The sequence below is a fragment of the Lissotriton helveticus genome, chromosome 2_1, assembly GCF_964261635.1.
Source record: "Lissotriton helveticus chromosome 2_1, aLisHel1.1, whole genome shotgun sequence".
Taxonomy (NCBI): Eukaryota; Metazoa; Chordata; class Amphibia; order Caudata; family Salamandridae; genus Lissotriton; species Lissotriton helveticus.
The window spans coordinates 1,192,326,879-1,192,353,800 of NC_136059.1; the positions used below are offsets into that span (position 1 = coordinate 1,192,326,879).

At 45.1% G+C, this 26,922-nt stretch overlaps 1 protein-coding gene across 2 annotated transcripts in view; it reads right to left on the minus strand.

Moving 5' to 3' along the window:
- Positions 1-26,922, minus strand: part of NFKB1 (nuclear factor kappa B subunit 1) — a 316,199-nt gene that overhangs the window by 34,198 nt on the left and 255,079 nt on the right. For both annotated transcript variants that reach the window (XM_078676072.1, XM_078676073.1), the window contains exons 16-18: positions 16,205-16,319; positions 8,018-8,219; positions 3,883-4,052 (exon numbers count right to left, since the gene is read on the minus strand). In XM_078676072.1, coding sequence (XP_078532198.1) covers positions 3,883-4,052; positions 8,018-8,219; positions 16,205-16,319 — 487 coding nt within the window. The remainder of the gene's footprint in view (positions 1-3,882; positions 4,053-8,017; positions 8,220-16,204; positions 16,320-26,922) is intronic.

Below are 26,922 nucleotides of genomic sequence, written 5' to 3' on the forward strand. Positions count from 1 at the left end.
TAATGATTCACTGCAAACAGGGATGCTATAGTTAAGCTCAGATTCTCCTTGTACAAAACCAGTGAAATTCAGCAGTTATAGTTACCTGAGCTAACTGAAACTTATGCCCCCACAATGCACTGCTTATAACCTCACATATTATATCACTCATGACATGGTCAGTGACATCACTGATAACATCACTGATTACATCATCCACATAACTACTCACACAAACATTGACACCCCCATACAACCTCTTGCACGGCCACTCCCACTCCGTGCATTTGCAGAGTAGTGGAGAAAGGGGGCGGGGCCTCCGACAACCTCTCAGCAATCACACTGTGTGGGACTTACTGGCGGTAACAGCAGGGCTTGTTAGCTCCCAGGAACCCTTTGGAGCCAAGGGATCTTTATCCCCTAAACAGCAGTGCACCAGGAGACCCATTTGCAGAGTGTTGAAAAAAGGGGGCATGGCCTTGAAGTCCTCTCTGCAATCCAGCTGTTTGGGACTTACTGGAGGTAACAGGAGGGCTAGTTGGCCCCCAAGGTTCCTCTGCAGCCAAAGGGACTTCATCCCCCAACCAGTTGCGCACCAGGAGATGTGTTTCAGAGTGGTATTTAAAGGGGGCAGGGCCTCCGGTGGCTTGCTGCTCGTTTTTTAAACGTTTTAATGTATCAGGCATATTTTGTCCTCAGGAACCCCATCCCCCAAAATGCGGACTTTTTACATTTGAAAAACAAATTTAAGATGAAAGGGAGTGGGGCCGAGCGGCCCTCTCCCAGGCTGATTTTGGCCCAAGAACCCCATTCCCCGGCCTCCAAGGTGGGTGCCCTGGTCCGACCCAGGGCACCCACTCAACACAGATGAGGACCATGGGGGAGCCGAAAGGACCTGCGGTCCTTGCCGGCTTGCTGCCTTATATGGGAGCCAGCATTGCTTTTAAACATAGGAGCAGCTGACATGCAACTCCCTGTATGTAAAAGCAATTGTGCACCGCTTCTAGCAAGCAAGAGCATCTTTTATACTCTCGCTTGCTAGAAGCGGAGCACCATTTGCTATGGCTTTGCGGGAACTGTAAAGGTCCCGCCAAGCCCTAGCAAACAGCTATGTCCCTGGTGTGGGCGCCCCGGGACATAACAGGAGCTGGTCTTGGGGTGTTGGTGGTCCCAGGCCCCCCTCCTTTGTTAGAAGTTGCCCCAGGGAGGTGGTGGGGCCGAGGCTGCGCAGGGGAGGGGGGCGCGTGGCACCCCTGCAGCATCCCCACATAATTTGCAAATGAAGCTTTGGGGAGGTTGCAGCCGCTGGGGCTGCAGGGTATGGGGAGGAGTCTACACCCCCTGCATTTAAAAGAAATTAAGCCCCAGGGAGGTGGCGGTCCCTGGGGCTGTGTGAGGGGGTTCTGTATGGTTGTTTTAACATAAGATGTCCATTGCCATGCACAGCATGGGGTTGGTGCAGGGCTAGTTAGAACTCCTTCATCCGCAGGTGGCCTACCCCCACAGCGTGCAGCTTTTCCTATGGAAAGAGGTCCTAACTATAAATGTCCAGTTAGCACCTAATGCTCATGAAAAAATGTGAATCCATCTCGGCTCCTCCTTAGAAAGTTTGGGGTGATTGGTCAAGTAACAGGCCGAGAAAAAGGAAGGGGTCTAAAAACGCAATTTCCACAGGAATTTCTGAACAGAGCTACCACCAGAAAAGCTGAACGGAATAGCATACCATTTGGCAGAAAGCTAGGCCTTTACCCTGAAAATGTGCATTTTTTGTGTGATTTGGTGTAAACAAATTCAGTAGTAATTGAGAAATGAAGGTTCAAAATGTATAGATATCTGGACGGTTGGGTACGTGGGAGTACCCGCGGGCCTGCAACTTAAGATGATAGAGCGATCTGATTGGCCGAGCTTTTTGTCCCATTGGGTGCTTCGCCTCCGCAGGAGCGAGAGGCTCCTGTGAGTTCCATGGGAGCACGCTCTTGGATTGACTGGCCACAACATGAGAAGAAATGTTGCGGCTGCCATTAAAGGACACAGGAACTTGGCCTACATGTTCAGAACATTTTTTAAAAAGGATAAAAATGTGCACAGCGGTGTGGTTGGTATAATTCATATGCTAATAAAATATTAGTTTACAATAAAAAAAAATCCTGCTAGTAGTACCTTAGGTAACCACCTACAAATTTCTCAGCGTAGGATCAATCCAGGAGAGAAACTGAATCCCACTACAATAGTTCCATGAGTTCAGGGTGTAAGGCAAACCCCTTAAGAACTAATTGGATTCTCATCTGAGAGCACTGGCCAGCCTTTCTTCCATAAAAAAAGAACATTAAACAGCAATGTTTAGGGCTGTTTTCTTTGTCTGAACTTATCTACCTACATTAAGAGGAGAAACATATGCTCATGTTTGTAATAGAGAGATGTGATGTGTTTATCAGATATATCAGGTTTTTTTTAGCAGAGAACGAATGACTAGGGAAGATTGTCTAGGTGCCCTTGGTTGAATGATGAGGCAGCTCATGGATGGCATGTGTGGTACCATCTTGAACTTTTCAGACTTTTTAAAATTATATAATTATGCTCTTTCTCTGGGAAGTTGAGAGCACTGGTCTATTTATACATCCTCATCGCTCAGAGGCAAATTGTGTCTTAGCTCACACAATACCACCAGTCCGGTCAGCCTTCAGATAGTGTGTTATAGGGTACTTTTTTCAGCGATGGATTTCCAGCGGGACTAAACAATATATTCTGTTCCTTAGTGAGCCTTGACAGTAACAGAAAGATGCAATATATTTCCCAAGGTTACCTAGTTCTACTGCAGAACTGTTATGACTATGCTAGTGTATTATAAAAAAAAGGCTCCTGATTTTCCATTTAAACGGATTTTTGCATATAAATACAGACAGAAACATTTTTTTATTTCTTCTGTATTCATAAATAGAAATGGTAAAATGCCAATAAATATGTTTACCTTTGCTGCTGTCTGAGAGGAGAAGACGAGCCTGTTTGAGTGCAGGAAGGGGAAAGGGCTGATCAAATTTCGAGCCATTAACAGAGGTCGACATTAAGGGGCCATCAGGCCTCCTTTTGCTTAAGTATCCTGGCTGGGAGCTATGGGGGGTAGGGGCTGTTGAGGAGGAAGACGCATACCTAAAAGCAAATGAGGGAAAACAAATGTCCACAGCTCATCACTTCACAGGAACTTAAGAGATGCCTGCTTTTGACTTAGTTCAGTCTCTGGAGCCAAAGGTTATGCACACACTGTAGGAATGTGAGATGTGTTGGTCCGTCCCAGTATTTACACAAATAACAATTTAAGTTCCACTATTGTGTTTATTTCTTTTAGAGCGCTATAGCCCTACTCACCATAATGCAAGGTGTCAGAGCACTTTACATCATACATTGACAATAAATCATATGTGTGTAAATCAATGTATGTAATGTGTTGCATTAGACAGTGAGAGTTACATTAGAAGGACTGCAATTTATTAACTGCAAGTAACAAAAGGATCTCTTTGTTAAAAGCAGTAACCAATTTACTAATCTACATAAATCTATCTAAACCTATAACAACCAAGCGCGCATTGCCTATTGAAATAAATATAGAAAAATACTAGCTGCATCTTCTGTTTTTGCTTGCGACAAAGGAAAATGTGGATAAATGCAGCTAAAATGATCGAAAAATAAATATGGATAAATACAGACGAAAATGTTTAAAAAAAAACACATAAAACTGGGAGCCCTAATTATAAACTCGAACTGTGGTTTAAAAAACATTCAAAGAATGCATTAGTTCCAGAAATGATTTACCAAAAATGGTAATCTATTCTTGGCTCTCACCTTGGTGGCACGTTTCTAAAAACAACATAGTACATAGATTTTGTTCGACAAAAAAATGGCGCTCACCTCAAGCAGAAGGCAGCCCGCCAAGGAGATGTTCTCTTGCTCCACAGCTAGGTGCAGCGGTGTCCGCCCCGACTTCTGCTCTGGAGCATTGATGTCCGCTCGAGCTGCAATTATCAGTCTGAGGCAGGGCATGCTGTTGGCCATCATTGCCAAGTGAACACCATTCAATCCTTCAAACAAAGAAAGACACATTCACTTCACAGGGCAGACATGCAAAAGTGTGGTCATCACTGGCACCGTTTCGAACGGTAGTTTATCATCGCTCCAATGTCGAAGGTAGGAGTGCAAATGTACAGACACAAGTCTAAAGCCACAGACGCCATTTGTATGCATTCTTAAGTTTCACCTTGATGCACAAATCCATTCATTTACAAGTTAAAGTTTCTAGGAATTATGAGAATTTACACTCAAACTTGATTTTACCACAGAGAAATATCCACCAGGATATCTATGCACGTGAGCGATCTGGATAATCGCCAACAGTTGTAGATTCCCAGGATCACGCCTGGAATTCTTAAAGTATTCAATGAAAGTCAAAAATTTACTTCAAACAAAGGCATATGCCTAGGTGAGTGAATGTTTGATTTTCAGTCAGGGAGTTTTGTGAATTGGGCCCACAGTGCTTATTTGTGATTGTGTCATATTTGAAACATGACCTAGTTAGGTCTATGCTTCAGAAGAAGGGGAAGATCCAATGTTTAGAAGCAAAGGATTGAATCTTGTAGAATCTTGGGACCATATGGAGAATGCTTGCTGTTCTTCTTGCATATACATTTTGACATCATTTCTGGTCACATCATTGTGTTCCACTAGGGTAATTCTTCAGCCTTAGATACAATTCTAGATTCCCTGTGCTCTCCAGCCTTCTCAGGGTGCTTGCAAACTTCAATGTAGACATCAAAGCCAAACTCTTCTCTGGCTACACAATCACAAATATCCACTGCCAGTCAGCTTTGGCCAACTGAGGTCACTAGATCTCATCCTCAGCTGACCTGTTTCTCACACACCCCACCCTCCATCTGTCTATCCCACCTCTGACAGGCATATTGTAAGAAATCACAGATATTGAGGTCCTGTTTCTTTGGCACATATTTATTAGTGTGATGTACAAGCAGGCTAAATGTAATAAGGTTTGAGTTCCTGTGCCAAAAACTACAACTGTCCTTATAAAAAGATTAATTACAGCTACAGGGTAGCGATGCAGCGTGGAAGAAAGGACCCAAAGAGCCAAAGAGTATAGGAGGAGGTGTTAATGGTCAGGAAAAGTGAATCAGGAGGACTAGAAATGGGCAGAGTGGAAATGTAAATGCAGCAAGGGCAGAGGAGGTGCACGAGAACAAGGAAATAGAACCTGGATACTCGTAAACGGAACTGAACTAGGGGATGCCATGGCTGAAATACGAAGAACAAGAAATACAACTGCAGAGGGGGATGTGTACCTAGAGGGAACAGATAAGGGAAATAGAGTAGGCTAACAGTGTAAAAAGGGAGAGGATCAGAGAACTCGGATCCTTCCTCTTCTTTCTCACAGCAACGCAACACTGGTTGTCCCTTCATTTCCTGCCAAAACTAACATTCTCTTTGCCTCATCCAATGCTAATAATCACTGTTTCTTCCAATATCAATTCCTCTATCATTCTCGCAATCAGCCAGAAACCTTGCTGCCGACGTTGACTTCCAAATGAAACTGACCTTCATCAAATCGATGAGCGGTGGCTTCCAACTCCTCAAAATACAAATAATCTGACATCTCCTCTTCCAATCATCTAACTCTTATCAACTTCCTTTTTGTAAAACAGCTCTGTCACTGCCGGATTCTGAACGTCATCTCCCTGTGTAGCCCTTAGGATGTGTTCTGTCCCCAAGACAGTTATCTACCTTGCCCAGTGGGGTAGTAAGGGGTAAGGGGCATTGGGTGGTCCACCCCAGGCGGTACAAGTTTTGTGGGCGGCGGCCTTCCCCGCTCTTACCCACGGCTGTCGCGGTCCTACATCACTAACCTTGCCAAAAGCACACTGTTCACTTTGCACAGGTCCACTCCCATCTAATCTTACCCACACCATGTAAGCTGGCTCCTTGCTCAAAACAGTGTGGCTCTCGGGTTCCTGGTTTTGACTTCCAGGCAATCCCTGGGCTACCTCCTGCCGATCCGAGGAGCAATATAAGGCTGTTCTGTCCAGTCAAGACCTATCGCTCGGCTGCTCAGCACCTCTTTGCCCCACGATTCCATGTACAACGTACTAGTAGAAGACCTAGACGCTCCTGGCCAAAATGACCTGGAATGCTCTCCCTAAACCTAACAGCATCTCTCCCCCACCAACCACTCTGGCATTCACCAAAGAGCTCAAGGCTCACTTAGCCCATGAAATTCCATCTCTAGGTCCCAGCACCTCCAGGAGCATTCAAAGCTTACCACACCTACTGAACTTTTGCCTCTAGGGATTTGAGGTTGTATTTCTACCTCAACTTTTAACTCTCCATCCCAATAACCAATTTGTTTATGCATCTATTAACCGCCCAGTCCCAGTATTTTGATTCTTTGATAGTGATTGTCCACCATTTGTGGATCCAATGCTCTGTCCTTTCAAAAACACACAGACATAAATACAAATAAACATATTGTACGCTTGCAGATGCATAGAGTATAATTCGCTATTTATTACCTTTGTTGACTAAAGGGAGGGCCCATCATTTACGAAAGACGATGCAATGATGGCCATGTCCTCCCTCAAGAAGGGCAATAAATAGCGCATCACACTCAGCGGATCTGCATGCCTGGTTTAAGTCATGTACTTTTTCATGCACAGCAGATATACATAAAGTTGTACACTGTATTCAGTGTGAATTTCTAAATATGCAGATTGCCATTTTATCAGTCCGAGTTCTTATGGTTGGATACGTGACATTCAAAGCCCACTGAATCTATGTTTACTTAGAGGCTGCCTTGAGAGATAAGTAAGTGTATTATCCATGTTGTAGTCACTGATCCAGTCCAGCCACAGGAGTCCCTAATCTGTAGGTGAATATATTGTGAGACACTGGTGAAGTTGTTTTAGGGGTTTACAGTGACAGGCGCGTCATGGTTGCTTAAGGCTCATGGGTCTTGGAGATACAGAGGGCTCTGAGATGTCTATGTCCTTTTTTGTATCTGTGGTCTATGGTAAGTTGTATTTACTCAGTAACCATAAAACAGGTCTTCTCTGTACTTTACTTGGACTTAACTGTACCAGGTCACGACATTCGCCCCAAGGTGCGGCTTTGTCGAAATTCCTCCAGCTGTACCATGTAGTACGGGCATGCACTCGCTGACTAGCGGCACTACTGTGGCCCACCTGAACAACACTGCTTGATTTCTGGTCTTGGAGGATATGCCACCTCAACTGCAGGAGGACCTGGCAAGCCCCAGAAGAATGCTGGTAATCTGTGTGCTCACAAATGGCCAGTTAAATAGGAATGGAATAGTGCCAATACTGTGAGGAAGTCCTGGGTGAAGCTTAAACCACCAACAGGAAATGGTGATGGGAGAGAAAAACAGAAAAGTGGTGGATGAGTGGGCTCACAGAAGGGAATCCACCCTGATCTAATTTAGAAAGACTGAAACAACAGTGGGTAGTTCTGATCGAAATAAAGATAACAAAAAGAGAGGAACGGGGTTAAGGGTCAGAGTTGGCAGATGAAAGCTGTACAGAAGTCATGAAGGGATTGAACATGAAAAAGAAGCCTCAACCCCATTGGATCTTAGATAACTGACTAGAATTCTCAGAAATCCCACCTACCGTTGCGGAAATTGATCAGCAAAAGGTAAGACTACCTGTACTGTAAATCCTAGTTAAATGAGGTTATCAAGCATTTCTCCTCTTTTCTGTTTACTGTTACAGCAAGACATGCTTTTTAAGCCTGTGTTATTAAACACCCCTTACATGCCTTAATGTGCACAAATGGAACTTTCCAGAGTAGCTGCAACTTTTTAACCGTTATAGATTTGGATAGTTGTTTGAAGAAATCAAAGAACCCAAAAACTGAGGTTTTCATCAAACATCTGCAACATAGAAAAATAAAAAATAGATCACAAAGAAAGTATACGCAGCAGGAACTACACAGTGACGAACATTTATTGGCATAAAAGGCCACATACCATCCCCATTGGGAAGGTCGATGATCTTGGCTATATTCTTGTGTTTGAGAAGGATTTCCAAGATGTCTGCCTTTCCTTCTTTGGCAGCAAGATGTAAGGCCGAGTTCCCATGGCGATCGAGGAGGGCAATATCAGCGCCAGCCGACACTAGATTCTCCACTATGTCAGCCTGGTTAGTTAGGACTGCCAGATGTAGGGGAGTCTAAAAAACATAAAACATGGGCTAGTCGCATGTCACACCAGTAAAAATTCAGGAAATTACTACACCAAAAAACAAAGGTTTGCAGCGGAAAACAACTATGTTGCCACAGACATACAATCCAAACAATGACATAGGCCCTGACTTAGATCTTGGCTGACGGGCTACTCTGTCACATCGCTGACGGATATCCTGTCCGCCGAAATATAAATCCCATAGGATAATATGGGATTTATATTTTGGTGGACGGGATATCCATCACTCTTGTGAATGAGTAACAAGTCTGTTGAGATCCAAATGAGGCCCAGAATCTATAGAATGTTGTGTTTGGTTATCCTTACATGGTAGGTGGTGAAAGGGTGCTTTGCTTTGGGAAATGGCTTGAGGAAAGGGATCTAAGTCCTATGCCAGCTTGTGATCTTCTACACCTTCCCTTTACTGACCTCTCCACCAGCCCATGTGGCTTACTCGCTCTCTTCCCTTCTTACTAATTTTTTTGGGATATGGTTGGGAAGTCTAGGCCCCCACCTACATTACCAAGGGATGGGGTAACTGCACACTGCTCAGTGCTCCCCACCAGTCCTTCCAGTCATGGAAAAGCCATAGGGCTGAAACCACCTTTTCCACCACTCCTCCACTCAACTGTTCAAGCCCCTTCACCTAGAGAAAGTAAGAACCCTTACTTAAGATGTGGGAGAAGAGGCCCAAACACAGTCCAAAAATCCCCAGATGTTTGTGCTTCTGCTCCTGGGTAGGGTTAAAGAGAGCCTATTAGCACTACATGTGGCAGGAAGCCAGGGATGCATAACAGGTAAACCCAAGGGTGCTCAATCACTACTTCCTGTATTGGGGCAAACCAACAAACTGTTCGCCACACATGAGAACACAAAGGACCAGATGTAGCTCGCCAAATACCGGTCGGTAACGGCCGATTTCGGCCGTTACCGACCAGTATTTGGGATTTGTAATGTAGGGGGCCATTGATTTACAGAATCGGTAATTTTACCAATTCAGTAAATATACAGAGTCGGTAATATACCGAATCGGTAAATTTACCGATTCTGTAAATCAATATGTAGGTGGCACTGTAATCAGTGCCACAGGCCCTTACCGAATCGTTATTTACCATGGAATACTATTCCATGGTAAATAACGAATTCCTGTGTACATGCACATCTGTGCATGTACACCTGTGCCATGTGGCACACAGACATGCACTAAGGGCATGTGTGTGTGTCACATGGCACACAAGCCAGAAACAGGGGTGCAACAGGGTGTCAAAGTGACACCCTGTCCCCCTTGTAAATTCGGTATTTTTACTGATTCGGTAATTACCGAATCGGTATCTGCCATTGAATTCTATGGGCTTCAAGGCCCATAGGAATCAATGACAAATATCGATTCTGTAATTACAGAATCGGTAAATACCGAATCATACCGATTCTGTATTTTTACCGAATTTTTTACCTACATAGCAATTACCGAATAGTGAATACAGAATCAGTAAAATACGGTATTTACCATTCGGTAATTTGCTATTACCTACATCTAGGCCAAAGTGACAAAACAGGTAACCGAGCCCACTGTCACAATACAGTGCTCTACTGATCAGATGGTCAGGTATATTTACATATACTTTTTTCCCAGCTCTCACAGATTACATTTGTGATCAGAAAAAATGTGCCAGGCACCTATACTCGCACTTGGGCGAGACAGACTTGGTTCTCCCTACCTTCCCGTTATGTCCATTCACACAAGAGACCAATGCAGCATCCAGATCCCATGGCCCTGAACCTTGTGATTTGGCAGGTGAAAACCTACAATTTGTCCATTTGCACAGTCCAGAGTAGTGTATGAAAATCTTACGGGAAGCGAGGATACCGTCAACTCGAGCATGTTTTGGTATCAAATGAAAGTGCTTTGCCGCTGGCACCACGACACGAAGGGGAGTATGGGGGGACAGCGCCCTAGTCCCATACATCTGGCGAGCGCAGCCTGCAGCGCGTCCCCCGGTGCCGCCCCCCCGGCCAATAGCCAATGGGGAGGGCTCCTTGTGGACGGGGGAGGGCGCTCCCAAGGTATATACCTGGCCAGCAGCTAGGCTCGGCCTTTCTCTCCCGCGACGTGGCTGCTCTGCGCTGTCCTGCCACGTTGGTCTTGCGTCGGTTTGTTCCCCATCGACGTGTTTTGCGGTGAGTGCTGTGTTCGTGAGCCCGATTGCAGGCGTTTTTGATTATAGAGGGGCATTTCCCATCGACGTGTTTTGATTGTAGAGGGGCACAGAGCGGTAGGGGCAAAGAGCGGAAGTTTTGGGGACGTTGGGTGTACCCGATGCCGAGCAGCAGTTTGGGGGCCTGGGGAGCGAGGGAGAGCGTGCACGGGATGTTTGGTCAGGCCGTGTTCATCGAGGGTGCTGCATCTGTTAGAGGCTGTTTAATCGTCCGGACGAATTTTCAGGGTTGTGTGAAAGGGGCCGCGTTGATCTTGTCTCCCGCGAGCAGCGTTTGTAAGGCAGTGTCCAACGGTGGACTAATTTTCAGGGTCGTGTGAAAGGGGCCGCGTGGATCTTGTCTCCCGCGAGCAGCGTTTGTCAAGCGGTGTCCAACGGTGGGAAAGATCAGACTAGGTTTAGGTAGGCGGGGTGGACATTTCATCCCCATAAGGGGATGGGTAGCAGCGACGCTTTACAACGTCTTCGCAAACGATCAGTTTGCAAATGAATAGGATACACGGCAAGGATGGGTAGCAGCGGCGCGCACGTTCCTCCTCTGCACGAAGTTTACTAGGACAGGCTGTTGGCCCGAGTGCCCCTGGTCCGCGGGTCACCAACACGACTTACAGCCGAGTCAGCCAGTCTGCTCGGAAGTCGGCTACTATAGGCAATTTAGGTGCATGGATTCTGGCTCCTTGTCGTGAACAGGAATCCGCCTGTGCAATTGACTATGATGGGCAGGAGAGCTTTAGTCAATTAAGGGGTAGCATCGCTATGTGTCTAGCGAGGTCGAGGGCATGGCGCGGAGTGCCCCTTAGCGTGTGCAGTGTTTACCTCCATTGTGGTTGGTTTTTCAGGGAGAGAAGGTGGCCTAACAGTTATGGCGGTCGACCGCGGAGCTGAGGATCCGGGTTCGAGTCTCGGTAGACGCGCAACATTACGTGATTAATTCTCCGTGCCTGTGAAGTGTGAAAGATTGTATTGCAGGAACAAATAACTTTGCTCTGACAGTAAAGTTAGATCGTGTTCCTACTTTGAGACTGTTCCAAAACACATGTTTTATGCTGGCTCTAGCAGCAAGCTTTGTATTAGATAATCTGATGATTAAAGTGCAGAATGTATCGCATCTTCCCTCACAGCGTATGTTGTCTGTGAGTCACACTGTACATTACGCATGACTGCGTACAAGTGAACTATGTCAAAGACACAGCGACATGTTTTTCTCATGGAAACTTTAAGGTTTTAATTGATTCATGTGGCTTTCAGATCTAATTCATTAAAATGCAAGCAGTTTTCACTATTGCCTTCATTTTCCCACCAGAATGTCCCAAAATGTAGTTGATTATAGACTTTAGAAAGAGTTCAATTCAAATGTAAGTTTATTTCGATTTGAAAGAAAGTTGAAACTCAAGAGAAACATCCGACCGGCTGGGGGGTTATGATGACAAACAGTCGGTGCTGGGCGCAGGGGTGGCTCTTAATTGTGCAACTTGGTTGTTGATATTTAGTCAAGTGGAGTAAGGTTGCTAGATTGTGGAGTCGGATTTCGGGGACACGGAGACGTTTACATGCATGCGGGGAAAGCCACGAGGTGCATCGAATTATTGTGCGTGTACGGGTACAAACAGGCGGGTGGGCAGAGCGAAGCGTACGTATTCTGTATTATGGCCGGGCAGTGTTGATTCGGGCAGGTGTCGGGAGTGTCCATGCCGCCTCGGTGTATATGGGTCATGGCGTCCACATGTTTCCCCGGCGCTGGCTGCGGGAGGATTCGGTTTTTCTCGGGTCTGTGGCCCCATATGCGCTGAGCCAATTCCAACATGGCGGATATTGCTATTGGGGTATGGTAAGGAATTGCGGATGGCAGTGGTGTTGTGGAAAAGTGTCCCGGATTGCAGTGGTGTTGTGGAAAAGTGTCCCGTCCGCTGTCGTATTAGGCGGCCACTAGCGTGAAGTGAGTGCACCGGCCAGCTTAGAACAACCAGTGTTCGTGGGTCGCCTATTGAAGGGCATGAACATACAGGTTTTGAAAGGCACAGTACAAACACTGTTTGTTATTTGTTAGACTTACAAAAGCCAGGGCTGGCCTACTCTTCTATTAGCGTGCCTTCAGAATTAGTTTCTGGGTGGGAGGGTGGTAGCCGGTGGACGACTTGGTCTGGGGACATCTGGGATCTGCCGATCGGCCGGCATCCGACTTGGGCTCAGGGTACAGGGGGGTGGTGGTAGTTGACAGACACGACTTGCTCACCTCCGTTGCCCCCCAAAAAAGTGCCGCCAAAGGCGTACCACCTTGGCTCTCTATAACTATGCCACTGCCATAGGTTACCATCTATTCCTTCATTCAACCTTAACATTATCCTTAACGGGCTTATGGGGCCGCCTCTTTGTGAATCATCCCACTAATATTCCCTGAATTTTCTTTCCTGTAAAGTGGCTTTCATTGTTACTATCACTTCCGTAAACTGGGTAAGTAAACTGCAAGCTTTGCCTGGGGGGGGGGGGGTATGGGGTTAAAAACCTTTAGTACCTCATTTCTTATGAAACGTTGTCTCGCCATTTCATGCCAACCCGTCTATTCTTTTTCTTTTTTCCCTCCTACCAGCATTGAGTTGCGGATAAGGCCTTACATATGAGAGATCTTTCAAGAGCTCTTATGTACTATGTTGATTACTCCAATTCTATTAGAAAGACCAAGCAACTGTTTATTGGTTTTACGCAGCTCACCCTGGCAAACCCCCCTAACTATTCTGGCACAGCCAGGTGGTTTGTGAAGAGCATCTAAATTTGTTATGATTAAGCCAGGCACACATTACCCTCCATGCCTCGGGCACATGCAACTGGCCTTTCTAGACAAAATGTCTTTAGCAGACATCTGCACAGCAGCTTCTTGGTATGCTAGCTAGACATTAACTAAACATTATTGTGGGGAGATTCATGCACTGCCAAGGAACGCAAGTGGGACAAACTGTCTTCAATACACTGTTTCGCAGGCCTTCTGTTCTTGCTCGGAAGGTACCTTTTCAGGGCAGAGGTGCTGCTTTTGTTAGTCTATACCATGGGTACTTGTAAACATTTTCCCGGGGGCCGCAAAGTTTGGTTTTTGGTGTGACCGAGGGTCGCACTGCTGCCAGTGGGGGACGTGGGTGTAAAGTGGGTGTAGAGGAAGTGAAGCATGTATATCCACTGGCTGAACTTAATTGAGCAATGTGAAACCAGAAAACGAGGGAAGAACACCAGCTTCTCCACTTGACCAAATTGTGTGACCCTGGGCAACTGTTTTATTTCAATTTCCCTCCTTTTTCTTCATTATCACATATAAGAGGACCTCGAAATACATGACTTCAGGATGCGTGCTGTACAAAACCATCTCCTGTGCTTGGTTGTAATCACTAATGACATTCTTGGCAGGGTGGGAAGCATGAACGTTTCTAAATTCATGGGTGAAACCCATCACTTTATTTAATTTTTTTAATGTTAGTGCTGAGTCGAGTAAACACCAGCTCAGTGCTGCTGCTGCTCAGGGAGCAGCATATAGAGGTCAGGAGGGCCGGATGCTGCCCCCGGGCCGTACTTTGAGTATCACTGGTCCATACAAAGCATGTCATCTACATCTATACATGCTGCAAACGAAAAAAATGTCTTACCAGTAACTATCAATTTGCAGCTTGTAGTGCTGTCGATTCACACGTGCCCTACTCATTTCCCAGATGCAAGCTCATGCAACACACGCGATACTTGCCATACTGATTCTTATCTTCCCTTACTCTAGTTCGAAGAATTGGTAGCCCTTCACATCTTCCCTCTTAAACTTACATGTAGGGCAAAAACACAAGCTGAGGTGGAGTCTGTGTCCTGGTGCACTGTGAGTTTCATGGGGGGGGGGGGGGGGGGGAGGTGGCAGAGAATTAACTTGAAACCGAAAAGTAATAAGGAAAACACAAATGTGTGTGTGTGTGGGGGGGGGGAGGGGGCTGCACATGTTTAAGCTGCTGGCAATTTCTCAAAACACATTGCAGCGTACAATTTTTTTTACCACTATGCCACTACAGACAGAGATCAGTCATATGGTCTGCTCCAGCACAACAGTCCAACCCAAAATGCTAGGCCAGGCTCGCTAGGCACAGAAACATTAACAAACCTAGACCGGTTTCAACATAGACATTATTGTACAAATTTCAATGAGGGTGAATGTCGTCCTGCCTTACAGAGCACAACTCTCATTGTATCTGGTTTGCTAATAATTTGTGGCAACAAAGTGTTACTGTATTTTCAGTCTGGTAATGAGTGCAGAAGGTCTGTTTGATGATAGTGGCCTGCTTCCAACATGGCAGTCTTCTGATTGGAGTGTAGCATGTACACTAGAGTGTTGAAGTATCATTCTGTCCTCAACACAGATGCCAGAAGAATGAGCTGCCACTGGATGAGTGCCAGTATGGCAGAGACCTTGACACAAGACACTTTGCGTGCGCCACACTGAGATGGGAATCTTTTACATATCGAATGGGGCAAGGAAGAGAATGCGGTTCCAGGCTCGAGCAAGGTTTATTCCATGAAAAATGGCAACAAATAGGAACAACAGGAAGAATAGGGTAAACGCAATAAACAATTTCCAACTCCAAGTAGCTCAAATAAATGTTTCGCATTGTACACCTAGAACACCTGAGACATCTCCACCGACTTAACACAGCCAACAAACAAAATATGACTTAAGACAACCAGACCCAAATCAGAAAATGTAGAGTTGTACGGAAGGGGAACACAACCCAATTTAGGAGAACAGCAGGTTCAATTTAGGTCACATGTTTTCCCAAGAAACATGTGTGCATGAGAAGCACTGTTTTCCCTCTCTGTATTTTTTTCAGATAGTTCAAGGGTTCTGCCATTTTCTTTTTTGCCGACTTATATAGCGCGATTTGACCCGAAGGTATCACAGAACCTATACTAAAGCAAATGGAGGATTGCATTTCCAAGGAATAACAGCCTTCACTTGTGGGCTGCTTTCTCTGTTCCATATCCCAGGTTGCCTATTTCAAAGCGGAATACTCTGCTAAAACAGTTTCCATTGATATAAGGCTGAAAATTAATGATTATGAGTAAAATAAAGTGCCACAAAAATGCCGCTAAATTTCCATATTTGTGCTGCTAAATTTCCATATTTGTGCCGCTAAATTTGCTAATCCATGCCACTATATCCTGGGGGGTCTCATTACAGATGATCAAGTGATTTGACCAGAATCACAGAAAATGTGAGCTTCCAGCAAGACTCGAACCTGGTTCCCCAGCTTCAAAGTCGGCTGCTCTAGCTGTTAAGCCACAGCCATTGGTAGGGAGCTCATCAATGAAGGCACCTTGTGAGAGACAATGTGAGGAATCATTAAAGACGGAATAAGAGCCATTGAATAACTCCCAAATCATTTTCCTTTGTCTGTTGAATTTGGCAGCAGCTGAAAAAAATAGTCTATGTTAAGTCGAACACTGCTATTTATTTGTGAGAGAAAGTATTCGAGATCATGTTCTCAAGTGGGCAGCTTACCATACACCGTAAATGGGCCAAACGACACAGGAAACCATGCACTCTGAACATTGGCTTTTGGTAAAAAAAAGTGAGTTAAGGATGCACCTTTGCTTCAGACAGAATCGGCCTCGTATGTGCTGCCTATGCCCACTTGAAAGGTGCTATTAACATGAATTACTTAAACTCTTCTTGGCGGCAGCTATCATATCTGCATTGCTGTAGAAAGCTCTGCTGCACATGTACTACAGGCGTCTGTACCTGATAGAGGTCATTTTTCATGTTGATAATGTCATCTGCAATACCACCAGGTATCACCTCCAACAGGTTTCTGACAAGTTCAGCGTGAAGATGTATGATGGCCAAGTGGAGGACACTGAAATAAAAAATAAAAAAAAGTTAAACACATTCTTTAACTCCTGGAGTAATGTTGTCCCTTCTATAAACTCAAGGGGTTGAAACTATAATTGTGCATCTGTACTCTTTCCATGTATCTTCAGGTGAGTGGTACTCTTGCGATGTGAGTGCAGTTGACATTTTACAACTGTCGGACTATCCATAAATGAGAGAGAGAGAAAGCGACCGAGAAACAGCTTGAAAGGCGGGCTGAGATCTGCCTGCCGAAGGGTGCAGTCCAGTGCTTAATTTCAGCCGGCGGTTTCTGGTGCTCAGCACCGGCACTTAGTCATCAACACCCGTGCTTTTCGTGAGCACCAGTTAGGGACACATTCATTTATGGTAGGCACAGGGAGATTAAGTGATTTACTAAAAATCGCAGGATGTTGAGCCAACACAGATACTCAAATCTGGTTCCCCCGCTCTGAGGTCTGCAGCTCTGGCCATTATGCTACATCCTCTCCCCACTTTCATGGTTAGTAGTTGGTTCTGTTTTAGGCGGCGCTAACAGGAAAATGGGCTGGTGCAAGCTGCCTCCTGACGAGAGCCCCGGTTACTTATTTTCTTTACATATTAACCACTGATGCAGTCAGCGTGACTACATCCGTCTGGAGGTGGATGCCTAGGGTAGTCACTGGGACACCTGTGCTCCCATCGCAAGGGGCGGGCTTCTATGTGGTGCACATTTAGTGTGCTTCCAGACGGCTGCCCTGCGCCCCCATTTGGTGCAGGCGCAAAGGATGTCCTCATCTGTACAGGGCCAGTGCCCCATGCAAGTAACACCCACCCTTGTGATCGAAGCGGCAGACATTTAACACTGGCGTGATCCATATTACAGTAGGGGACAGGCAAAAGTCTGCTGCCTCTTCTTTAATACCACAGTGTTCAAAGGGCACCAACGTATAATAAGGCCCTGATATTCACCATTTGAACCTTAACTTTGCTGATGGTCTTTCCCAAAATGTATATAATATATATATATATATATGTATATGTATATATATATATATATATATATCCAAGCCATAGCAGAACCCTCATGGAAAAGAAGCCTCACGAAGGTAACTTTGGCACCCTTCTTTATTAAAAGTAACAGCCTGCCAGCAGGATAGTTCACGCAACCTTCATATAGGGATTAAAGAGCCAGACGCGTTTCAGGAAATCGTGTTCCTTTCTTCAGTGGCGTGAAGGGCAAGTGTCAGCTGCGGGCGCTTGGTGAAGAGTACTCGGTAAAACATCACCTGCTTATGTAGGCGTGGCCAAAGGCCTTCTGGGTGATGTAGTCCTCTTCTAGTCATACCGCTGTGGGCGCGCCTGCATGCCAACACTGAGTAAAGCCAGTCTTTGGAAAGTAAAAATGAAGCCGCCTGCTCGGCTTTGCGTGCTGTTACTTGGGGCTGGAGCTGGAATCCTCTGCAAGACCCTTCGCTCACACCTTCGCTCCATAAATGAAAACACCGGTCGGTGCTTCCAGGATCCGCTGGGGCGACAGGCTTCTCCTCCGCGACCGGGACGGCCGCATATTATCCAAGCCATAGCAGAACCCTCATGGAAAAGAAGCCTCACGAAGGTAACTTTGGCACCCTTCTTTATTAAAAGTAACAGCCTGCCAGCAGGATAGTTCATGCAACCTTCATATAGGGATTAAAGAGCCAGACGCGTTTCAGGAAATCGTGTTCCTTTCTTCAGTGGCGTGAAGGGCAAGTGTCAGCTGCGGGCGCTTGGTGAAGAGTACTCGGTAAAACATCACCTGCTTATGTAGGCGTGGCCAAAGGCCTTCTGGGTGATGTAGTCCTCTTCTAGTCATACCGCTGTGGGCGCGCCTGCATGCCAACACTGAGTAAAGCCAGTCTTTGGAAAGTAAAAATGAAGCCGCCTGCTCGGCTTTGCGTGCTGTTACTTGGGGCTGGAGCTGGAATCCTCTGCAAGATCCTTCGCTCACACCTTCGCTCCATAAATGAAAACACCGGTCGGTGCTTCCAGGATCCGCTGGGGCGACAGGCTTCTCCTCCGCGACCGGGACGGCCGCATATTATCCAAGCCATAGCAGAACCCTCATGGAAAAGAAGCCTCACGAAGGTAACTTTGGCACCCTTCTTTATTAAACTACTACTAACTTCCAGGCGCCAGCTCTTATAATGGGATCTGCTATTGGTTGGATGTTAAGCGGCTGTCCCGGTCGCATTAGAGCTGCCCACCGCTTCTTTGCGGGTCCTGTCAGACTCCACTGTGCGCTGAACACCAGGAATGGAAGGCGAGCAGGCGCTGAAGCAGATTGGCGCCTTCTCTGCATACGTTGACAGTCAGAAAGCAGGGCAGCACTACGGGGTCTTGAAAACTTCGACCCACTTGGGATTTTACTTTTTTAAGAGACTGCACAGTAAGCGCTCCCACTTGGGACTTCAAATACCATAAGGCCAAGCTGTCAGGCCACGCCCTACAAGCAGGTGATATTGATTAGCGCCTCAGTGCAGAAATCTGATGCCACTGAAGAAGAGAGCAGTCCGCTCTCGAAACGCGTTTGGCAAGAACTCTGAAGCTTGCAAGTACCCAGAACGCTGTCAGCAGACTGCCAACAGACAGCGTATCTACTAACTTCCAGGCGCCAGCTCTTATAATGGGATCTGCTATTGGTTGGATGTTAAGCGGCTGTCCCGGTCGCATTAGAGCTGCCCACCGCTTCTTTGCGGGTCCTGTCAGACTCCACTGTGCGCTGAACACCAGGAATGGAAGGCGAGCAGGCGCTGAAGCAGATTGGCGCCTTCTCTGCATACGTTGACAGTCAGAAAGCAGGGCAGCACTACGGGGTCTTGAAAACTTCGACCCACTTGGGATTTTACTTTTTTAAGAGACTGCACAGTAAGCGCTCCCACTTGGGACTTCAAATACCATAAGGCCAAGCTGTCAGGCCACGCCCTACAAGCAGGTGATATTGATTAGCGCCTCAGTGCAGAAATCTGATGCCACTGAAGAAGAGAGCAGTCCGCTCTCAAAACGCGTTTGGCAAGAACTCTGAAGCTTGCAAGTACCCAGAACGCTGTCAGCAGACTGCCAACAGACAGCGTATCTACTAACTTCCAGGCGCCAGCTCTTATAATGGGATCTGCTATTGGTTGGATGTTAAGCGGCTGTCCCGGTCGCATTAGAGCTGCCCACCGCTTCTTTGCGGGTCCTGTCAGACTCCACTGTGCGCTGAACACCAGGAATGGAAGGCTAGCAGGCGCTGAAGCAGATTGGCGCCTTCTCTGCATACGTTGACAGTCAGAAAGCAGGGCAGCACTACGGGGTCTTGAAAACTTCGACCCACTTGGGATTTTACTTTTTTAAGAGACTGCACAGTAAGCGCTCCCACTTGGGACTTCAAATACCATAAGGCCAAGCTGTCAGGCCACGCCCTACAAGCAGGTGATATTGATTAGCGCCTCAGTGCAGAAATCTGATGCCACTGAAGAAGAGAGCAGTCCGCTCTCGAAACGCGTTTGGCAAGAACTCTGAAGCTTGCAAGTACCCAGAACGCTGTCAGCAGACTGCCAACAGACAGCGTATCTACTAACTTCCAGGCGCCAGCTCTTATAATGGGATCTGCTATTGGTTGGATATATATATATATATATATATATATATATATATATAGTAGAGCGATGAGTTATAATAACGCATCAACAACCATCAGTCAATTACTTATTTTGAAGGTTAAATTAATAGGATCAGATTAACGTTGCGTAATATATCTAATGTACCCTCCCCCTTGGATTGTTAGAAAGGGGCAGGGTAGGTGAGGAACAGTAATCTGTAATTTGGGTTGCACATCACAAATGTCAATGGCTGTCTAAAATTACGGCTAGCTAAACCTATGAATCGTTGTTAGACATGGGTTTAAATGATAACATATTTATCACTGAACACCGGTAGATAGTATATGTTGGGGTATAATATCTGAGAAGTGATTAAGATGCCCCATTGGCTTCATAACAAAAATAGAAAGGAGTCATGAACCAGAAAATTCGTCATATATACGAGTGTAATAATAGAGCTGTAGAACTGGTAAAACATGGATTCTGTTACAGGACCGCCCAACCGGTACAGGGCTGCACGTCAAGGTTTGGAGAAAGTACAAGGCAACCCCTAAAATTGAGGTCACTGCAATTTAGTTACCGTGAGTAACTTTCTGAGGAGAATTATTTTAAACATATAACACTCCAAGTAATATGGCCGGTGAAGAACAATTGCCTTAAGCTATTAAACCATGTAACAAGCTGTTCTTACTTGACAACCTAGTAGTAACACACATGAGCTGGACTTCAATGAAGTGTAAATAAGGGTGTAGGTGTCTTAAAGAGGGTAGGCATGCAGTGTGAGAGGGGTGCACCAAAACATGTTGTAACAAATGGAAATCATAACAAAAGGAGCAGGGCCAGCTTTAGCACTGGTGGCGCCCAGTGCAACAATCTTTTCTGGCGCCCCCACCAAGGACATTCTTCTCCATGGATTCCCTCCTACCACCCTCCAACAGTGAGTGCCCCTCTTCTCTCCATAGCCCCTTTTTTCACACGCATTTCATTTATTCTATAGTGCTACTAATATTATTGTAATGTGTTAGAGCATGTTACATCACATACACATTATTGGGCTGCATAGTTTTCAGTGTGTATGTTTGGTGGATTTCAGTGGTGTTTTAAGAGTGTTTTACAAACCTTTTGAAATCAGTGAATAGCAGTTTTTATTTAGCTGCCCAACCCCCAGAATAAACACAAAACGTGTATTTCAGTGTTCACAAAACATGTTGTTTTATTTGCATTAATTGTTATAAAACAATATTTAATTTAAAGAATAAGTAATGCAGGGTATGCAGTGTCTTCCCACTGGCAGTGTGCCCAATGGACTTATGTTAAACGGTTTTAAAGCATGGACAATCTGTGTTTTGCACTCACACCTCATCACCTCTTAATCTGCCAAGACTGTGGTTGGTTTACAGGACTATCAATTCATTAAAAAGTAAAGGTGTTATATTCAAGTGTTTAATAAACAAATTCCTGGACACTGATGGGGTCACTCACCTACCCCTTGCTAAATATTATGACATTGTAGGGGTAGCCAACCCTGATAACAACATAGTAACTTGTGAAACCTTTTACGTTTGGAATTAAGGCAGATTAATTTGCAGCCTTGCCTTCTATGGCACCTGAACCATGATGCGATAAGCACTGCACTTCTGCACTCTTTGCCTGACTACATTAAGATGGTGCTGCTGTTGTGTTGAAATTCATAGCTGCTAAGTGTCCCCATGGCTAATGTCTCACTTTAAGTCAGTCCTGACCTTTTAATAGACATCACACAGTATTCTGGCACTTGAAATGTAGCTGTTAACGTTGTAACTATGTGTACTAAAACCTCAACCGTAAAGTGTAGTTGGGTAAAATGCCATGATTAGCGGCAGGTATCACACATAACAAAGGGACATTGTGTAGCTATGAATTTTGTTGATATGTGGAAAGTCTTGTGTCATGCTTTCACCACTATCCCATGTGCATGGTGACATCACTCTTTTCACAGGTCCTTCTCGCTTCACCTTGCACTGAATGTTTAAAGCCTAGGTTTCTCTGCTATCAATACTGACTTGTTAGAAAAGTGGGCTGATGTAGCAAAGGGTTTTATGCATTCTCGGTCTGTGGGTAAAGAATTGAACACTGCCAATATATAAAATATGATTTAAATATTCCCTGATTTTCTAGAAAGTATCAAATAGAGCAAACCTAAAACAGGCTTCTAAACCCTGGCCCTTTAGTTCAAGCACACAAAACTGTAAGAAACAAAAGGAAGACAAAACAATATTTTAGTGACATCCCAAAACAACAAAACACAAGTATAAAAATCTTAGACTCATCTTTCGTGCTGCTAATTTGTATAACTAAATAATATCACGATGGCCCCTTCGGGAAGAAATAAAAATGACTCATTCTCTCTCACTTTTCTCTTTTTGTAATTTATTATTGTGCAGGTGTTTATCAGTGTTTATTTGTTCACACTGATGAAGGTTGTATCCCTTTCAGTGGGGTTTTATCAGTTATTATAGGTTTAACCCTGGAACAGGATAGACTACACATTATACAGAGACAATGAATCATACATTTGTAAATCAGTCTCCAGGAAATGTTATATAAGAAATGAGGATTACAAGGTGCAGGGATTATATGTCAGCCATACTAGTAGGCACTATGTCAAATGTATTTTATTGCATACTTAATTAAAACCTTTGCAAAAAAAACAAAGCACACTCACTTTCCAAATTACACAATACAAATTTGAAGTCTGCTACAAATTCTGAGGTCCAAATGTCAGCATTTAAATATTAAATAGAATTAGCTTTAATCATAAAATGTTAATTAAAGTTCCGAAGTGCTGACGCTGTTAAGAACAGGTACAAGCGTACTTAGAGTGCCAAAGTGCAGGAACTGTTAAAAATTGTATAAACATGAACCTGCCCATTCAGGCAAAAGGCCAGTTCATTAGCAATTACTCAGGTAAAGTTGAAAGTCTTTTTAGCGCAATGTCTAGAAATGTAATAACCTCATAGTTACGCCTGATGTTAGTCTTGTTACAGCACTCTATGACAGCTTGTCTACAACCGCACTCTTCTAGGGATATGTAATGAGCAAGCTTTCGCTCTAAAGGAGTGTCAGGCAAATTTTGTGGAAGGATTGATTCTTGTGCATTGTGGCACTGTCTGCATGTTACACCTGTGGTATCTACTAGTCGCCTGGGCCAAAAATGAGAGTTGGAAAAGAACACAGTCACTGGATCATGAACTGAGTTTTAATCTTTTTGGGGTAGGAACTGACCAGGTAAGAATGCCTACCAAACTCCTTGTAATGTATTATCGTGATCCAAGCATGATGTCTCTTGGCAAAAGAGTTTTTGTCTTTGAGGAAAGATAACTGGCACTAGCAGTTGTTGATTTGTTTTTTAACACTGAGAAAGAAAGGGGCAGGTCCCATAATTGTTGCACTTGGAGTGCTTTCAAACTACTTGTGAGAAAGTCTCTGAAGGTCGATTATAGGACTAGCGATAGGACCGCAGTCACTATTCATTGTCATCCAGGAATAATGCAATCTCAACAATCGAACTGTTAATATGAACAAAACGACTTTGCAATGAAAAAGGCCAATTAACTACCAAGAGCGCAAAAGAGAAGTTCAACACCAAATATACGATGGAAGGTAGCTGGCTCACCTCTGGAGGGGGAAACTACAGTACTTATATAGTTGTTCACACTCGACTATGGGGCGTGATGCTATTTTTGAATAGGTAGCATGCTACGTTGTGGGGGAGTGTGTGGGTTGCAGAGTTTGTATTTGTTATGATCCTATGTTAGAACATTTTAGTGCTGTGCAGGAGTGACCACTGAGGTGCTCTTATCATGAATTGGGGTGCAGCGCCTTCGAGAGTGATGTAGGAGGAGGTATGAGAGATAGGCCCGCAAATAATATTTGTAATTAGCTGCCAGTTATAACTTACACTATAAGTCATTAGCTATGTTATACGGTTTTTATTATGTTAAAGGCAGGGGGAAGAGGCACGGATTTAACTGGATGGTCTGTATTATAGGTAGTTCAGTCTGGGGGTCAAGGGACTGAACGATATAGATAGGTGCACAGCACCAACTTAACTAGAGGGACAGCAGAACCCAGTAATCCATATGGCATCATAGGCAAAGGAGAGATGCTGTCAAATGGGAACAGTGACACCAAATGAGCAAAACTAAAAGTTGGTGATTTGAATATTAAACTTTTAAAGGCTGGTGCACTGCCTACTGCCATACAAACACCTTAAAAGGTGAAGCATGCCTAGCCCTGCAAAGTAGGAAAAATCAAACTAATGAAAAGAAGTGAAACAACAATCAAGGCTTGCAACTAGACCAGAAACTAAAAACTGTTTAAAAGGCCTAGATTCTAGGCCTAACTAGGAAAAATAAACTACCCCCTAGTACTTCAAAGCACTCGCAATGTCTCTAGCTAGCCTTCTGTATACCTGGGCAATTGGTCCCATCCTGCGGACTCTTATCATTGCAGGGATATCACCCGCAACATTATTTTATCAGCATTAAAAGGTGAAGCATGCCTAGCCCTGCAAAGTAGGAAAATTCAAACTAATGAAAAGAAGTGAAACAACTATCAAGGCTTGCAACTAGACCCAAAACTACAAACTCTTTAAAAGGCCTAGATTCCACCTACTCCTACCAGGCCAAATCAAGCCACAATTTTGAACATGGAAACATGCCTCAAGCCCCTCTTATGCTTCCCTAAGTTAGCTAATTGCTCACACCGTAGGAAGACTGTGGCCAGCCACATGCAAAGGCGAGAGAAGAAATGTTTGCTAGGTTGCTGCCCTGACAGCACAATAGCGAAAGAGCCTACTTGCATGAGGAGGCATGCTCCTGGCCTTCTAGAATTTTCTCCTAAACAACGTCCACTTTTACTATCAGTAGTGAATAACATATCATTGTAGAACAGACACAATGTCGTAAAGGAAGACTTACCTTGCATCCACAGTTCCAGCTAGGGCAGCAGCTCTCTATGGGTTTGGTAGTTCTCAATTTGTTCAGTCTTGTTCCCTGACTTGTGAGCCTCACGAAAAAACTGCTTTTATATATGTCTCCATTAGATAACTTTTATTCTAATCGCCCCTGTCCCTGCCTGGTCCCTTCCCACGCTTCCTCTTCTACCACCCATTAACTCTGCCTTCACCGCTAGCAAGAGACCTCAGTCCAAAAACAGTAGCCTAAAGGAGTCCTTTTCTGTTCTAGACATTACTTTATTCAGCCTTTCTGAAAGGTGACTGCAGTCAGCAGAGTGCACTGATTAATCTGCGGGATACCCAGCTCACCTCTCCCCCCGGTAAAGGTGAGCCTTCGCTTGCACTGGTCACCCAATAACTCCAGCCTTGGACCCTGTGGGAACAATTCCGCAATTACCATTGCAGAGATGTTACCCGGAACCTTTTATCAATGTATGTCGGGCCCTAACTAGGAAAAAATCAAACTACCCCCTAGTACTTCAAAGCACTCCCAATGTCTCTAGCTAGCCTTCTGTATACCTGGGCAATTGGTCCCATTCTGCTGACTCTTACCATTGCAGGGATTTCACCCGCAACATTCTTTTATTAGCATTCAAAGGTGAAGCATGCCTTGCCCTGCAAAGTAGGAAAAATCAAACTACTCCCTACTGCTTCAGGCCTGGTCACGTTGTCTTAAGCAAGCCTTCTTGAATTTCTTGGCACTTGGTCACATTTTGCTGACCCTTACCATTGCAGACAATCTGCTTTTATTGGCATTAGACATGAGCAAGAATTAGCAAAGCCAATAGATCTTGCCTTTAAAATTGCGAGAGCTAATCTACTGTCTCGGTGTTGGGGCCAGCACCATGGAAGTTCGAAATGGCACGACAGGTATCCGTCCACATCCACGGGGTTCATCGGTACCAGAGCCGCCGGAGCGGAACCCAATGGAGCCCCCTATGAGTCTCTGGGTTCCGAAGGGGCACCGGTAGGGTTAGGCCACCCAAATATGAGGCATACGGCGTGATTACATTCTTTAAGCTGGTCAGGGGCCTCTCTGGCTCCCGGAAAGACACGGAAGCGCGGATCCGAACCAGGTGCATGTTCAGAAGAATAAGTCTTAAAATTCAGGGACTCCTCCATCGCATCGGCCAACGGATGGCGAGAAGTTGGAGCATGCTTAGACTTCTTACGTATTTTTGCATCTTTCCTGACTCAACAACTTAAGAGTGGGAGGACAAAGGCTAAGGACTCACGGATCGGTGCCCACACCTTCCTCTTGACTGGGAACGTGAACGCAATCTCCGAGGACAGCAATGAGGTGCCAAGTTGTGGGCCACCAGCAACTTTAGAGACTGCTCCCTCAATTCTTTCAGAACCATGGCCTGGCAGTTGGAGCATGACTTTAAGTTGTGGTCACACTCCAGGCACCAGAGGCAAACCAGGTGTGGGTCCGTCTGCGACATGGCGCGGTGACAGGCCCCGCACAGTTTGAAACCAGAAGTCTTCTTAGACATGATGGAAGAGCCTACACACCAAAAAAGGGGTTGACAAAATGTCATAAAAAAAGTGACAGAGGGTACTTCTTCACAGATCTGTGCTGGCTGGCGCGGAAAGAAAGAAAATGCCGCCAGCGCGCTGAGGTGGTGCCTATATAGGCGACGGGGACATCACAATGGTGCAGACGATGCTGACGACGTCATGCAGAGCCGACCTACGGCACCTACTGGCACGCAGGGGTATTGCTCGAAGAAAAATGTTTTGGATCCAGTCTAACGCCTGGGATATTCAAAGGTAAGGCATCTGCGACTAGATGTCACATATATTTAATTTTAAATATGTATATAAAATTATTTAATATTTATGTTATAAAATGTTTTAATTTTTAGTTAAACTTTAATAAACATTTATTAATTTCCCTATATTTTACCATGAGGAGATCTCAGTCCTTGTTGCAGAGTTTGCAGAACACCAAGTACAGTTGTAAAGTCATATTTGCCATTTTTACTGACTCCAGACCATAATTTCAG